General features: G+C 32.1%; 1 protein-coding gene across 1 annotated transcript; it reads left to right on the top strand.

Moving 5' to 3' along the window:
• The first annotated feature begins 1,329 nt into the window (after window positions 1-1,329).
• LOC111629346 lies at window positions 1,330-4,817 on the top strand. The gene is made up of 5 exons (XM_023373237.1): window positions 1,330-1,739; window positions 1,840-1,972; window positions 2,044-2,273; window positions 3,920-4,269; window positions 4,344-4,817. Exons 1-5 carry the CDS (start codon window positions 1,593-1,595, stop codon window positions 4,531-4,533), a joined length of 1,050 nt encoding a protein of 349 aa, XP_023229005.1. The 5' UTR covers window positions 1,330-1,592; the 3' UTR covers window positions 4,534-4,817.
• The last annotated feature ends 12,611 nt before the right edge of the window (window positions 4,818-17,428 follow it).

The following is a 17,428-nucleotide window of genomic DNA, read 5'->3' on the forward strand; positions in this document are numbered from 1 at the left end:
GCAGCAGGAACAGCTATCACACAAATAATCTTTGAAATAATTCTGCACTCAACCCTTTTAGAATTAGATTTATTAGACAACACTAACAAAGATGAAAAAGTCTTTGGTGACTGTATCTCGAAATTCTCTTTTTTAAAAAATAATTTTGTACTCAAATAAATTTCATAATGTAATAAATTATTACATGTACTCAAATATTATTCTGTATATGTTATCAATTCTCATTTTGTAATGTACTCAAGTATTTAGTATGTGTACTCAAGTTTTCAAATAAAACAACAAATAATGTAAACAATGTTTATTTCTTTGTAGACAATATGCAACTCCAATCGGCTGGGAAACTTTCTTGTCTACACCATTAGAATATACTATTTGTCACTTTAAAAATTAAGTTGATTTCCAAAATTTCAAAAATAATTCCATGTTATATTATTTGAAATTGTGAGACAAATTTTTTACTCTGAAATAATTCCATTAAACAAATTTTTATTTTTAAAATTATTTACTCAACAAACTTTAAAAATTAATTTTTGTGATTGGAGTGTGTCTAACCACTACTAATACTTATATAAATTTAAATAACCGACATGACTAAGTTCTTATCTCAGAAACTCTCACTGAAATCATGTTGGAAAGTATATCCGAAAGAGCTTCGAAAAAGGGTGTGGTTTTGGGTACGTGAGAGATTCTGGAATAGAAGATATTTCAAAAACCATCAACCAAAATTGGAATTATCCCAGAAACATCGTATTTTTACCCCTACTCGACGTCTTTTTCTCAAAAAGCTGACAGACTAAAATAAAAGTTATAAACTGTTTAACTTTTACAAAATTATCCCAGATGCTGCCAATCCTATATCACTTCTACCTAATAAACTATACCCATGGATGTCACATGATTACGCACTGAAACCTTTGTTTTAACTGTTCTACTTTAATGGTAATGAGAAAATATACATAAGCTTGTGGTTATAAACAGACAAATTTATATGTAAATTCAGAGACCACTCAGAAGACAATTCTACTTTATTTTAAACATTAAGAACTGAGTTTACGTTTGACCCCACCATTAAAACTATTTTCTGTCGTTGAAGCATTAGAGAGATTGCGGCCGACCTTTTCAACGCGAAAACGTGTACGTCGGACGTTAAGCACCACCTTCCTGTAAGCCTAGAAGTTTGACAATGGCGTTTGGAACGTCGAGCATGATTTCACTGACGTTCCAAACGCCATTGTCAAACGTCTAGGCTTACAGGAAGGTGGTGATGAACGTCCGACGTACACGTTTTTGCGTTGAAAACGTCGGCCGCCACCTCTCTATTAACTGGAGTTAATTTTCAGCAAAATAAGCTAAGAATTTCGCAGATTGTTGTACCACCACTATAGAGAAAACTGCATATAATATAAATAAGGCTACACACAATACCAAATGTGGCTGCCCAATAAACTAGTTGTTGTTATTTCTAGTAATTATTTCCGGATTAAAGGAAAAGATATACCAACAATTGCCGGAAGTTCGATGGTGTACATATACTAATAATGGAAAAAAATGTGAAAGTTTATTATTTTGTCACAATGTAGTTTGCAGATATTATGGCAGAACCTATTGCACTATCTAACAAGACATTTCAACGTGTGGACTTCTCAACAGTCTCGGATGTCGAACCAATTCATTTCTATATGAAACGGCACAAAAAGAAACTCACTTGGCAGTCAGTTCTAAACCCGTTCACAAAACAGGTAGAAATTTCTTGATACGTCATCTAGAATTTCTTAAATCGAGTCAGAAAATTATTTTTTCTAAAATGTATTATTTACTTTTCTTCTTGTTTCATGAAAGGTTTGGTTGACCTTGATCTTTACCATTACAGTCTTTGGATTAATATTCCGGAAATTCGTGAAAGTCAATAAAGGGGAACCCTGGACTTTAAGGAGAACGTACTGGTATCTGATGACAACGTTAATGTATCAAGGTAAATCTACACAATATACACTGTTTTCTAATTTATAATAGTAAATTATAACCTTTGGCATCAATTTTCAGGAGTCGACTGCAACAACGCGATTCGTTCATCTTCTAGAATAGCATTTGGCATCTGGTTGCTCATGACAGCAGTCTTGATCTGGGGTTACGCCGGAATATTGACATCATTTATGGCCGTACAGACTGACGAACCGGTTCCGAACACATTCGATGAATTAGCAGAAGCCATTAAAAGACGAGAATATACATGTGTACTGCTTCCACATGTTTACTTAGATCGATACTTAAAGGTAAATAGTACATTTAAACATTCTATTTAATTTTTACGTTGTTTATTTTGACTGTGCTACAATTTAAAATTTGTTGGGCTACAATTTAAAAAAATTTATAAATTTATTGGGCAACAATTAGAAAAAATTTATAAATTTATTGAACAACAATTAGAAAAATTGTTGACCTATAAAGTCCCATTGTTGTCTTTGTTGTGGTCGTCTGTCTGTCTTTCCTTAATCTCGAGAATGGAGTTGGACAGATGAATTCCGAGACCACATATGGAAATCATTGAGGCAGGAGGCCCAGATTTACTGTATACGAACTTCCGATGTAAAATCACGTTATTTTACTCAAAATTTTCCGCTGTAAGAAGTTAAATAAATAATGTTATGACTGTTGCTAACAGGAAAAATATTATGTACAGACGAAATACTCTAATAATTTGAGGTGGAAAGCATATATCTTAAATTGAATTTTTCAAATATGCTTAAAAATTGCAGTCCGATATTGTGACCACGTTACAATAAATAATTGCTCATATTATACTTATTTTATATTGTTTAGACATTAAGATTAATATATTTAGTGTCTTAAATCACTGTATGATATGGTTTATTATCAAAATTGTGACTTTGGCGAATTTCTTGTTGAATGTTTCTCGGAGATTTTTCGGTTTGAATAACATTCTTACTGATGAAAACAGAAAATACAAAATATATTATTTTTTCATAAATAAAATCGTTTTATATATTTAAGTAATTATTTTTATTGACGATTTCTGACGCTCACACAAAAAAGAATTATTTTTATTTTAAATATTTCATTAGTAAAGTATTATGTATATATACAATTGAATATTATTTGATTAGAAATTATTTAAAATGATGTATTTTTGTCTTATATTAAGTGGTTTTTTTACCAGAAATTTTAAAAGCACAAAATGTAATTATTAACAGAATTTAATTTTTAACGTAAAATTATAAAATTTTTAAGTTGAAGTCATTCGAATTGCGACAGTTGTGTGTTTTAAACAAACAGAACATTTTATTTTGGTCACGTTTTATTTTTGTGAGGTCAAGAAAATAACTACAGGATAATTAAAATTAAACTCTATTCAACCGAATTAAATGAAACACAGTACGCATGCAATTTGGATCACGAAGAAAAGGATTACGGTGTGAAAATTAATTGAAATTATCACCATCAATAAAATGCGGCAGTATTCGATCGAAATTATATATTTTTGGCCGTGAATTTATTTAAAAGATTGTGCTAAGCGGAGCGTGTGCACACCTCATCGGTGGTGAAAAACAAAATTGTAGGACATGTCTTCATATTCCTTCCGAAAAGTAACATTAGCTAGTTGAAACTAACGTTATTCTTGTAATAAAATGTTGGCCACTTGTCTTAAAACTGTCATCCTTGCAGCGACAAATTTTCTTTGGTGATAAAAATTTCAACTAAATTTTTATATTTTTAAATTTCTCCCTTACGAATTGCATTCATATGTACCGATTTTTGTTCATTTTTGCTTAGTGCAGCAAGCTCTTCGCACGACGTTAGTTCAATAACGTTAGTTCAAACCACTGCGTATTTCCTAATTTGTAGAAATTTCGATTTTTAAAGAATATTAATTAATGAGATTTGTTTTTCTTCTTTATAGGAGACAAGAACAAAACACGCAGACCTTTTTATTACAGAAAGCCGAAAACATATTTCTGTTATGCAAGCAAAGATGAGACGACAGAACGATACATTCAAAAAAAAATTTTACAAGGATTCATTAGATAGCGAAGCTAAAGGTCATCAGGAAGCGATAGTTTTACTAAATAAACTGATTAAGGACCTTGTTAAAAAAGATCGAATGGTGGTTATTGGAACTCCTTACTTTGAAAGACTTGCTGCAAATGCTTATGGATCAAACTATGTGAAATCTGATTATGTTCTTTCTACAGTTTATAAAGGATTCGCCATGAGAAAAGGATTTCCGTATAAAAAACAAGTTAACAAACTGTAAGTTGATAATTTACTGATGATCAAATATTTTAAAAAATTACAACCATTACAAATTATTTGTGCATTTCTAGAGTACGAAGAATATTTGAGACAAAAATTTTTAAAAATGAAGAAGTTGTTAATGTACCCAGTTTTGAAGATGCGGTGAAACCTTTATCCGTAGCAGATTTATACGGTGCACTTGGAATCCTCGTTATAGGATACACTTTGTCCTTTGCTTGTTTCCTCACTGAAATAATTCTTGGAAAGTTACTCAAATAGAAACGTTGGCTTATATGTTTCAGCAATTTCAGCTTAACCTGCACGGCATCAATCTTTAAAAACTTTACATATGTGGAGGCATTCAGCGAACAGCGACGCTGCAGATGCTATAATAAAGCGTATGGCTAAAATAATGCTACGTGACGTCGTTATCTGAAGGCATTTTAGAAGAAATATGCCATTGTTCGAGCAAATATCTACTCGGTTACAATAAATCGCTTTAAAACAGCACATTTTCTCTTTTTGTGGGTCATTTTTTAAATGATTAAAAAAGTATATTAAAATTCGACAAACTTATCTTTAATTTAAGTTTATCGTAAGTGCAGAAGAACAAAAGAGAATTGCAAATACAATGATACAATACGCATAAATGTTTTGCTTATGGTTTATGAATCAAAAATACATATGTTAACGAAGCGAATACGACTAGCCAACCTTGCACCACTATACAGAATGGGCGCTAAATGCATCTATTTTTTTCACTTTTTATCTAGTTATATTTTTAAAATGCATTTGTCAAGTACACAAAAAAAAAATCTTATAATGTAAAATATTGAGAAAATGCTGCGCATTCACGAGTGGTGTCCGAGTAAAAAATTATCGAACTTTGGTATTTGGTTTCGGGTTCGTACCCCACTAACGAGCTTGGCTGTTTGCAGTTTTCCGGGTTTTCTCCACGTGTCTGAAAATTGAATAGGAACTAGTTTGCTTTAGAAGGTCCTCGAGGAAAGGATCTCTCCTTGGCAGATTGTATTTTGTTTCGTTACATAAATTCTTCAACTCATTGCACTCAGCTCTGCGTGTATTTCTACACTTAATCTTTTAAATTTTAAACCGTTGTGAACGAAAAATAATGTGATTACTTTCCCAACATCAGTCAACTGTAGAATTACATTTGACAATATTATGCATAAAATTCATTAATTTACTCAAATAACGATGTAAGAAATTGTTGTAATTGGTTTTAATTTACGTATTCTATATTTTAATAAATGAAAGTAAACACGTTTATTCTACTTAGTACCAACTTAGAATAAATTTCAAGTCTAGAATTGAGTTAAACACTTGATATCCACACAGAGAGCAAAATTTATATCTTTTTTGATACAATTCGAGGTCCTCGTAAATTCCTTATTTATGTAATTTATAAATAGAAAATTACACCTATCGGTAGAATTACGCGTATTATAATTAACTTAACGTATTGTAATTGCAGTGTATGAGACTTATAATCTGAGAATTAAATGTAATTTGTAATTGAAAAATACGAGTTTCCATTTTATTAATCAAAAACATTTTATTTTATTTTATTTTTTGCTTGGCTCAATGTCACGACTTGGTGAATTTATAGACACTTGGCAAATAATTTATCATCAACTTTTTAATCAACAACCTTTACTTATAGAGACGCGTTTCTGGCTTTCGCCCCTCTTCAGTCTGTTACACAATAAACATGTGTATGAGTTTCTCATAATACATAATATTTTTATATGATAATTAGAAAAACCTACCATGACAACCTAGATAGCATACATGTGACGATCGAATTTCCCGTTACAGGGTTACATTTATCCTATACGTCTAGGTGATTTTAGGTGTTTTCCTCGTAGATAGGTTGTATCTGGTAGACATCTGTCCGGCACCTTCCGCACTACGTCTTCCCTACAGTGGCTAGAAAATATAGTGTCGAAATCGAGCTTATTTTCTGTCCCTATATTGGAGGTTGCCGCAAGAGGCGCTGCTGTCAATCGTTGTGCTACACAGGCTGTATCATCCTATGTTTATATTGGTTTTAAGTGGGATTTTTAAGCATAGTAAATGTGCTGTAGCCAAGTAAAAGAATTTAGATCGATAATAAATCATATCACTAGCAATCAATTATTATATAGTATTACTTTATTAACATTTATGAAGGAATTCATTTTATTAAAGCTAATTAAGATTCTTATTAAATCAAATAGCCTACACTGTATTGTCTATTTTTACATTACAGCTGTTGAGTGCTGTACAAACAAGTATTATTTAGAGTACAAGAGTAATCTACTCTTGTTATTACCTTATTAACAACAAGGTTTATTCATATTTACTAAAAAAATACAGAATTTATCATATTTTTAATAATAAAATGTAAGTTTTATATGGCTTTGTGAACCTCTTCCACTGTGAGGGCCTAAAATAGAATTTATTAAGCAAATGCCATCAGTTACATAATACTGTATACTGTTCACAGTATTATGTGACATAGTATAAAGCAATATTAAAATTACAATTAAATTCTACACAGTATATAAAATATAAAGGCAGAATGTTACTTTATTGTCCCAATATAAAATTACAAAATTAAGTATGTACAAATAAACGATTATTAGTCTACTGCCAAGTACCCATGCATATACACTTTATATTTGAAAAATCTCTCTTAAAAAATTACAGATTAATATGCATGTAGATTTCTCACCCTTTTCGACAAAAATAAAAGAATTAAAAATTACAGTAGAGTAATATCTATAAATTAGAAATACACAAGTCAGTAAAGTTTCTGTTCAGCCATTTCCTAAGGATTTATTCACTTTACAAGCACAAATTTAATCGCTTTCGATGTTCTTGTAAGAAAGGATATCACGTAGCCAAAGCGAAAGTAGCACTACGATTGACATCAGCGCCACCTTGTCTGTGACGTCACTAACCTCGATGTATGGACCGAACGGTTATGATGGAGGAATATAAGCGCTTTCGACACTATATTTTCTAGCCACTGTAGTCTTCCCACCTACCTTCCCCTCCCTACTAACTTGACTGCTTCCCCCGTTTGCCTGGCAACGTGCAACATCTCTTCTAGAATACTTCCTACAGCCACGGATACAACTGTATAAATATTATCCATCTCTGAATACTCCATCAAACACACAGATAAACTTATACGCGACGTGAAAAATATATAAATAAAAAAAAATTACAAAGTAGCAAGCCTATATATACTGAAGTAAATACAGTAGAGAGTCGATTTTCCGAAAGTCAATCATCCGAAAGATTTCCAGTCAGCAAATTTAAATTTTCGCCAGTGCTGTGGTGCTGCAATCTTTGGCTATATCTTGGGCTACTCAAATATTTTTCGTTTTTGATACTAAATTAACATCTGAAGTATGATTTTTTATTGCTTATATATTTTCCAATATATTTATTTTGTTCGTACAAAATAAAAAAATAATTTTTAACGATACAATAGTCTTTGTTAGGCTTAACATCAACGAAAATTCAACGCGAAGCGACACGCAACGGAGAAAAATTTCAACATCGGATACGTTAAACTATTTTTCGTACATAAATCGGTTATCCGAAGTATCAGTTATACGAACAACCCCAGTCCCCAATTGATTCGGAAAATCGACGCTCTACTGTACGTACCCTTCGATAACCTCGAACCTAATATAAAGTACACTGAAAGAGATTGAAGCAAAAGAAGAAGAAATTAATTTAATAGAATTCGTATATAAGAGTAATTCTTTTGAAGTTAACAATAAGTTTTACACACAGCAAACAGGCATAAGCATGGAATCAGTCGTAGGCCCGCAACTAGCAGAACTTGTAATGGTAGATATAGATTTAGTTATCAATAACGTTACAGGCATAAAGTTTTATAAACGATATGTGGATGATATAATTATACTATATGACCAAGACATAATAAAATTAGAAAAAATAGAAAAAAAATAAACAAATTAAATGATAATATTAAACGTAAGGTCGAAAATGAGACAAAACACAGCAACAAACTACCTAGACATTGAATTAACCAGAAAGGCAAACAGAATTGAATTCGAGCCACATACAAAGCCATGCGATTAATGAGATTAATAAGTTTATAAACTACAATTCAAAAATCCCACAGTACATAACAGAATACATATTCAACATGGAGTATGCAGAACAAACTCATTGCAGAAGAAGAAAAAACATCTTAGCGAACTACGAACTAAATTTCTATTAAAGTACTATCGACAACGAATAATAAAAAACTGGGAAAGTAAAATCTATACTAATATAATAATAATAATAATAATAATAATCATCTTTATTTGGCGTAAAAGGCTTTCGCCTGTTACAAGGGCGTTTGATTTTTTTGACAATGCGTATTAACATCACATATAATCATGTCTTAACAACACTGANATTTTATTCTCTAATTTAATTATAACAGCAATAACATAGTCCGTTGTATATTGTAGGAATATTTCACCTAATCTTTTCTTAATTAATAGTAGAATTCCACCTGATGGACGTCCAAATTTATTTTTTCGTTGGGCATTACTAATTATTATATTATTTTCTTGTTCTAGATATTTTATTTCCATTTCATTAAATTTTATAATCCAGGTTTCTACAAATCCAATTATTTCTTTTGAATCCAGAAATTTTCTCATTGAAGTTTTAAATAATTTCCCTCTTAGTCCTTGAATATTCCAGAAGTTTATCATCACATTATTTATTACCCTTTTTGGAATTTCTATTGTTTTCTCACTCAATTCATTTACTTTGACTGTCAAATTATCTTCACTCATTTTCTTGTTTTTATTCTCCATATTATTAGCCATTTTCCTTTTCTTCTGTATTATTTTTAAATTTTGATTTATTTTTGTTAATCTTGTATTATATTTATCTCTAAAAAATGATTTAACTGAATTATTTCTTTGGTATTCAAATCATATGTATACATTATTTTATTTTTTAAAAAATAATCATCTCTAATTCTTATCTTTTCATCCGATTTCTCTAGTTTAATCGTTTTTAATAATAATTTTCTCCTAATTCTAGATCTATAGCATAAGTCCGTTGATATTATTATTTTTTTATTTTCGTCCGTCATTTTCGGTCTTGTAGTCCAAAATTTATTAAGAATTAGATTTCTATCTTTAACCGAATCGGTCATAACCTTAATTACTTGATTATTTCTTCTATTTCCAATTTGAATAAGTCCTTCGATTTCTATACCATTAAGCTCTAAGTTATCTTTTATAAATTTTTTAAATTCTTCTACATATTCCGAGGTTTTAAATGGAAAATTAAATATAATTAAATTCTTCTTAGTTTTCTCATTTAACATTTTATCAATTTCAAAATCCATCATACCTTTTAACTTGCTGTGCGAATCTGTTCTTTCTTCTAATAAACGTACTTTTTTACACATATCTGTCAACTGTTCCTTGAGCTTTAAATTTTCTTCGTTCATTTTGTTGATTTCGGCTTTCATGGAACGGATTTCGAAGTTTAAACTATCAAATTTGTCTTGGATTAATTCATAGACAGACTTGAGTGAGTATTCAGGTTCAATGGTCTTTGTTGTTAGTAAATCTTCTTCCGGTTCGAAAAAATCTTTTATTGTAGCGTACCTCGAGATATCAGTAGTATTCTTGGAATGTTCCTCAATTTGGTATTCCTCTCCTGACATTTCACTTGTCTGAGTATTTTCTTCTGTATCTCTTGTATGCTCTTTACGTGGTCTCCCTCGTCCCCTTTTTTGCATAACTGCTTGACTTGGTATTGGAGGAGATCGAGGGAAAGGTCCGGGATTTAACTCAATGCCAGCAATCATTAGTAGAATAAAAATTATTATTCGAGTTAATGAAACATTTAAACAACTTATTTCAATTCTACACTTAATATTCCGTTGTAAAAATTCCATGTCGAACGTCGCCACAACCTCGCCACAACAGCTCAGCAAAAAAGTCACCAACACCTCCGCAGGCTAGACACGCCCCCTCTACTAATATTATAAAGAGGTAATGTTTGTATGTATGTAAGTTTGTATGCAGCAGGTAATCTCCGAAACTACTCATCCGATTTCAAAAATTCTTTCACCAATATATAGAATGAAACTTCAGGGTGGACAAAGGCTGTATATTATTCCGTTAAACATGGGAGAGGGGCAGTTCTTTACGGTAAGCCTTACGGGGAAGGCTTACCATAAAGGACTCTGCTTCTATTTATATTATTTTAGATGCGGTTTTTTGCGTTTTTGATTGCGTTTCAATAGGGTACGTCAAGAGAACGTACACTAAGAAGAAATTTTTCGAAAAATTCCCTCCCACGGGGGAAGTATTATACATTTATAATAGATACATTTTGAGCCACAACAAGGCGTGGCGGGGTCTGCTAGTCTACAATAAAAGGCTGGAAAATAAACAAAACAAAAATAAAAGCAGAGTAAGATACATATCCTTTCTCCACATTCGTGGATTCTTTGAACAGATAAATAAAAGTTTCGATAAAATAAATATAAAACTAGCACCAACTTACAGAAACATACAAAAAAGAATCCGAAACGCTAAACCTGGTGTAAAAAAACAAGCAGATAAATACAACACTACTGACGTCGTTTACAAAATACCTTGCACACGCGAACCACCAAAAGCATACATTGGAGAAACAACACGAAAATTGGAAACAAGATTAAAAGAACACATAGCGGATTTAAAATGTAGTAGAATTAACTCTGTTTTTTACGAACACTGCACAACTCATAACTGCAGCATAGATAAAACTGATGTCGTAATAGTACACAGGAAAAAAATTGGTACGAATAAAAATTTAAATAAAACTACAAAATTACTACAGACAAAAATAATATTAACAAGAATTTAAGAATAGAAATTCATAAAAAATTGGATACAACTATTAAAATAAAAAATCTCAAGAATATTTATATAGTTGTAGGTGTGGCTGTGTGTAGCATTCTGTCAGAAATGTTGCACGTTGCCAGGCAAACGGGGAAAGCATCAAGTTAGCAGAGAGGGGAAGGTAGGTGAGAAGACGTAGCGCGGAAGGTGCCGGACAGATGTTCACCACATACAACCTAGCCACGAGGAAAACGCCAATAATGAACTAGATGTATAGAATAAATGTAACCCTGTAACGGGATCGTCACATGTATGTTATCCACGTTGTCATGGTAGGTTTTTTCTAATTAACATATAAAAATATTATGTATTATGAAAAACTCAGACATGTATTTATTATGTAACAGACTGAAGAGGAATGAATGCCCGAAACGCGTCTCTATAAGTATAGATTATAGATTAAAAAGTTGATGATGAATTATTAGCCAAGTGTCTATAAATTCACCAAGTCGTGACATTGAGCCAAGCAAAGCAAGAAAAAGTTCACAGTTATCAAAATAATTCAAATGAAAACATAGCTTTTTTTACTTTTATAGAAACAGAACGGTAACAGAAGCAGTTGCAATTTTTTTACCTTGATAAATGACTATTATAGTATATTACCAGTTAATAATTAACTTTAAAAATAATTCAAGTACATGATACCACTTATTAAAATAATCTTGTTCAAAACTCTGCAGTCAGAGTTGAATCTTTGTTTCTAGAACTTTGTGAAGTGTTATTTCGGTTTCGCTTAGGAGTGAAGAAACATTATCTATTTAATATATATATAGATGTATATCACAGAACAGAAATATATATAAAAATATATTTTTTACTTTCTACATTACAAGTTATGATTTATAAAATGTACAGCAGTGCAAATGTATAAAATTACGTTTAGAAAAATCGTGACCTTTAAACGCACAGGTGAAGTACTACTGTGAGATCCGACCTCAGAATAAGCCCAAAATTGTTCATTTTTTCCCTAAATTTTCGACGTATTTAAAATAAATCTGTCGCCTTCTCGTTAAAATAACATTGTCAGAAAAAAGAATCATATATCGATCGAAACGTATAACTTCCAACGTTAACATAAACATTCAACCCTCGAACAATGACATTTCTCTGCTGCAAGACAAAAAGTTTATAGTTAAAGTCCGAATTCGTCATTTTGTTTTTGTCCCGGGAACAACTTTAACCTCCACACCTGCAAGACCAACCCCACCTCTCACAATAGGTGATCACATGACTGATTTTCCCAGTCCGAAGCTATAAAAGTGACTTCTTTTCCCCTCCTCAGGGGAGTCTCACATCTACGGTCTAAAAGGATTACGTCTCCGGGAAACTTTAACTGTGTACATCGATCACCGGCAAAAAGGACTAAATTTTTCCCACCTACGTGGAAGTAAACTGAAAATATGAAACAATTAATGTAAACTCTCTCTCCGCGAGTTAGGAGCTAGGGAACTAAATTCACTTCCCCGTTGTTAGATTTTTGTATTCTTTAAAAATTTTTTCTTTTCGTTTATCTAATAAATCGTTGTTTCATTGTTAAATGGTGTCCTTTTACTCGTATATCGCCTACGCCTCGTCGACGACCCCTCTCACTTCCTCCAGTCGAGCTAACAACAAAAATCCCAACCCTTCGGGACCTCATTCGAAATTTAGCCATTTTGACACGTGAGTAGGTTTAACGACCTGTTGCCGAAAAGGGAGAGTCGACGGTTTCCGACCTCCCCGGCGGCTCACACTACCATTATACGAACTGTTATTAAAATTATTATGTTAACATTACAATAATTCAGTCACAGAGGAGAAATACTTCGGCAATAGGTCCAGTGATCAGGAGATAAAAATGGTGGTGTGTATTTCCAGTAGAATCTGACCTAATGACAATTTTACTCGTTACTAGCATATACACCTATTCATAAAACTCAATCCTACCTTCAAAATTAATTTTTTTGCCATTTTTTTTAATAAAGTCATCAGCTTTCTGNTTGTACCGAATATAAAACAAACAGGTATAATAAATTACATTAAATTCTCAGTAAACTTTTTACTCCATTTACTCAATCAAGCTTTGTTTCAAATCAATGGCTTTCTTCGTTAATTAGTCCAATTTCTAAAAATGATAAAAAATACTTTTCTTCCTATTAAATTCGTTTCTACCCTCAAAATTAAGCTTTTTGACATTTTATAATAGTTAAAAATACAAAACATTTTCTACTAAACTATGATAACAGATGGCGCCAGCAAAAGTTGCAGGAATAGTTTAACAACTCTCCCTTGGTACTTTTTAATTAGAATTTGAACGAATCATACATATACACCAAAAACTCATTTCTTACTTAATTTAAGTCAGTTTAAAGCAGAGATAAAAAATACAAAAAGTTCAAAACTGTTTAATTACATTAGCGAGGTTAATGGACGTTTTCATCGCGAAAACGTGTACTTCGGACTTCGGCGCCGCTTTCCTGAAAGCCTAGAAGTTTGACTATGGCGTTTGGAACGTCGAGCATAATTTCACTAACTATCTTAACGCCGTTGTCAAACTTCTAGGTTTACAGGAAAGCCGCGCAGAAGTCCGAAGTACACGTTTTCGCGTTTTTAAAACTTCGACCTCAACGTCGCTATTACCTGCAATATTTCCCGGAATTCGTGTAAATAATAATTTATCCTTTCATTTTTAACAATACAGTAGAGCGTCGTTTATCCGAAAGCTGGTTATCCGAAACGTCCGTTATCCGAAAGCATTCCAGTCGGCAAATTTAAATTTTCGCTAGTGCTGTGGCGCTGCAATCTTCGGCTATTTCTCGGGCTACTCAAATATTTTACTTTTTTGATACTCAATTAGCATCTGAAGTATAACTTTTTATTGTTTTTATATTTTTCAATAAATTTATTTTGTTTGTACAAAATAAAAAAATAATTCTTTACGATACAATAGTATTCGTTAAGCTTAACATCGACGAAAATTCAACGCGAAGCGACATGCAACAGAGAGAAATTTTAATATGGGATAAATTAATATATTTTTTCGTACATGATTCGTTATCCGAAAAATAAGTTATCCGAACCACCCCAGTCCCCAATTGATTCGGATAAACGACGCTCTACTGTATAATAATTAACGTAAGCAATGCAATGAGGGCTATCTCTGTTGGAACGCTTCCTGTTCGACAATTTGGACGATTCGGTTTACACTTTCCGAAATAGAAACATTTCTGGTAAAAACAATTATCTATAGAATTGTAAGACATTTTTTAATAATAATAATTATAACTACTGAGGCAAAACACTGTCGAGAATAATTTTATGGAAAACTAGTCCCTATTTAGTGTTACTAAAGTGAAGGACACTCGCCAAGCTAACCATGACGACCTATTACCCAGGTGCAAACCCATCGCCACCAACTAATATTGTTAAAAAAGCACAGAAGAATGAACTCAAACTTAACGAAAGTTGAAATTATTAATTTGTTGTAAAATATTTAAAATATTCATTTAATTGACGGATTTAAAGTTGTGGGTAGAATTCGTTAGGTCATTAGATTTTCGATCGAGTTTAAACAAGACATATAAAGTATATTACTTTATTCTGCTTCAGTATTTTCGTTACTTTCTGTGGTTTTTCAAAGCATTTTACATCAACAGCGAGTGCAACATAAGTAAATATCATAATCTATTCTAACATGTTCATCAGTAAGATCGATTACGAGGCGTTTGGGTAAATCGATTATGTGATGAAATACAATCATAACATATTATCTTTTATTTTATTATTTACATAATGTTTTAGAGTTCTAAAGTTTTCTGTCCTCTGTAAGTCAGAACAAAAAAAAAAGTTGATTTTACGTGTGTTTCTTTACCATACTAATTAGTCTGGAAACGGGGGACCTAATTCTTGCATTCTGTGAAAACGGGGGACCTAATTCTTGCATTCTGTGAAAACGGGGGACCTAATTCTTGCATTCTGTGAAAACGGGTAAGATTGACTATAATGTGATTATCTTAATCTTCACTATCGTTACTTTTTAAAAACCCAGCGAAGCGGGTCATTGCAGTTAGTTTTTAAATAAAAGTATGATTAGAAATTGTATAAAGGTATTGTGATACCGGTCAACAACAGCAGGAATTGCGCGTTAATTTTTATCCACCGAAGTCTTTTTTATATTTAGAAAACCAGAAAATACGGAATGTAGAGAACTTACCATCTGAAATGTTTAAGGATAAATTTAGTGAAGGTATCAGCACTTAAATTATAAAAGCATAACCACATTGAATTGCTCGGCTTACTTTTATTGGAAACTTCTTGGTAATCTTAACATAATATCTAAATGATAAACACAGGGATTCTTTACTAAATCTCTTCATAAAATTCAAAATCTAGAAAATTATTTAATTCTATAATTATATTGTAATTTCAAAAAATTATAATAAACGTTTCAATAAATAACGACATATTTCAAAAAGCGAAACCTTCAACTACTGTTCCAATTTCAGATCGCGATCAGCAAACCTGCCAATGCTTTGGAAAGACGTTTGCATTTGAAAAAAAAGGTAACACATTTTAACAAATGTGTAAATGTAGTTAATTCGAAATTTTTGACTAAAGATACATTACGGAAGACGTGAAGGCAGACAACATGAATCCTGTTGAAATAGAAACAAAAGTGAAAGTAGCACAGAGTAAAAAAAAGAAAATTTTCACCGCGAATTTCAGATGCGAGAAAATGAAAATAAAATAAACTAGACTTATTTCCATTAATAAAACACTGTACGTAATTGTTAATACGTAATTGAATGGTCCATTTAGTTGCTTCATAAAATGCCAAAGTTCGTCGTGTTGTGCCATAATATCTTCCAATTCCGAGTGAACATTCGGACTGTCCTTTTTAAGCAGACACAAATCTTCTGATACATGTTCGAATGCATTCATTAAAGTAAGTAAAAGCAAGCCAATAAAAAACAAAAAATACATAACACTACCAATTATTATAATAGCAGAGAAACTAACTTCAACGCAACAGATAAAGGGCTCATATTTAAAGGACTTTCTTTTCTCTAAAGCAGGATAAACTAGAAAAATGGTTATACATTCAGCGAATAACGTAAAACTAACACTTAATATTATTGCAAGAAGCCGTATATTATTCATAGCAGCATATAATTTATCTTTAACGAAACGACACGATCTTCTTAATTGTATTTTAGAGTTCAGTTAGACTCTTTTGACAATACTGAACGTTAAAGCGAAAGCCAAGGTTATAGTCGCAATTGCTACTCTGATAAATATGTCATACTTGAATACCGCATACCAGGAAAAACAAGGCATCACATTCGATACGTAAAGAATTGTCATACAGAGAAGAAAGAAGGAATGTATCCAATAAGCGTATTCGTTAAATGAGACGTAGAAGTTGAAAATTTTGCGCAAGCAGCCGTCAGTCTTTACGGCACAGGAACACTTCTTAAAAATTCCCAACCGTAAACCATTGAAATCGAAGTAAACGAAGAGAGAATACATTGCAGACATATTTCGTCTTTCGGATTTACGATTACAGGACTTACACTTGATACGATTTGTATCATATTTCTTAAGTAACAGAATTAAAAAGGGTTATTCGTAGTATTTTCGCCTTATAGAAAATTATTACAATACTCGCACTTTTGTGAAGAATGCGGAGTAAATGCCAAGCAAGGTTGCTGCGCATTCTCTAATAAGTATTGATTAGCGAGATTATTTTTAAAACACTAACGTACATAAATTTGAACACACAATCAATACTAATATCTTCAATTCCTTGTCTAATCAATACTTGCGTGAGTCAGCAGGTAGGAAGTTGAAAGCTTACATTTATCACGCTTTCTAGGCTGAAGTTCTTCACTCCACAAGAAATTTTAATTAAGAGAGATTCATCTATAAGTAGTCCCAGCGTGGCGCGAACCCACGACCGAACTCCCAGTAGTCAGTGTCTACTCCACTCGAGTGCCGAAGACCGCTTGCCACTGGTGGGCCAGACCTATAAATTCTGACTGTCGTTCGCTATCTTGCTTTCTGTCCATTTCTAATCTCGAGAAAAAAGTCAGATAGATGGGAATCGAAACCAGATATAAAAAATATAGAGAAAGGAGGCTCAGATTAACTAAATACGCGCTTCCAGTTTAAAATGAAAGCCACGTTACATCCGTTCAAAATATTTTCTTAAACGAAATTGGATACACGACTCTATTGTTAGC

The sequence above is a fragment of the Centruroides sculpturatus genome, unplaced genomic scaffold, assembly GCF_000671375.1.
Source record: "Centruroides sculpturatus isolate CEXI.00-Female unplaced genomic scaffold, Cexi_2.0 scaffold395, whole genome shotgun sequence".
Classification (NCBI taxonomy): domain Eukaryota; kingdom Metazoa; phylum Arthropoda; class Arachnida; order Scorpiones; family Buthidae; genus Centruroides; species Centruroides sculpturatus.

What these genes read in the sequence shown, in the direction of transcription:
- LOC111629346 (XM_023373237.1), top strand. Translation starts at nt 1,593, where the DNA reads ATGGCAGAACCTATTGCACTATCTAACAAGACATTTCAACGTGTGGAC. An exon ending in TAAACCCGTTCACAAAACAG is followed by an intron (nt 1,740 to 1,839) that starts GTAGAAATTTCT and finishes GTTTCATGAAAG; the next exon opens with GTTTGGTTGACCTTGATCTT. An exon ending in ACTTAGATCGATACTTAAAG is followed by an intron (nt 2,274 to 3,919) that starts GTAAATAGTACA and finishes TCTTCTTTATAG; the next exon opens with GAGACAAGAACAAAACACGC.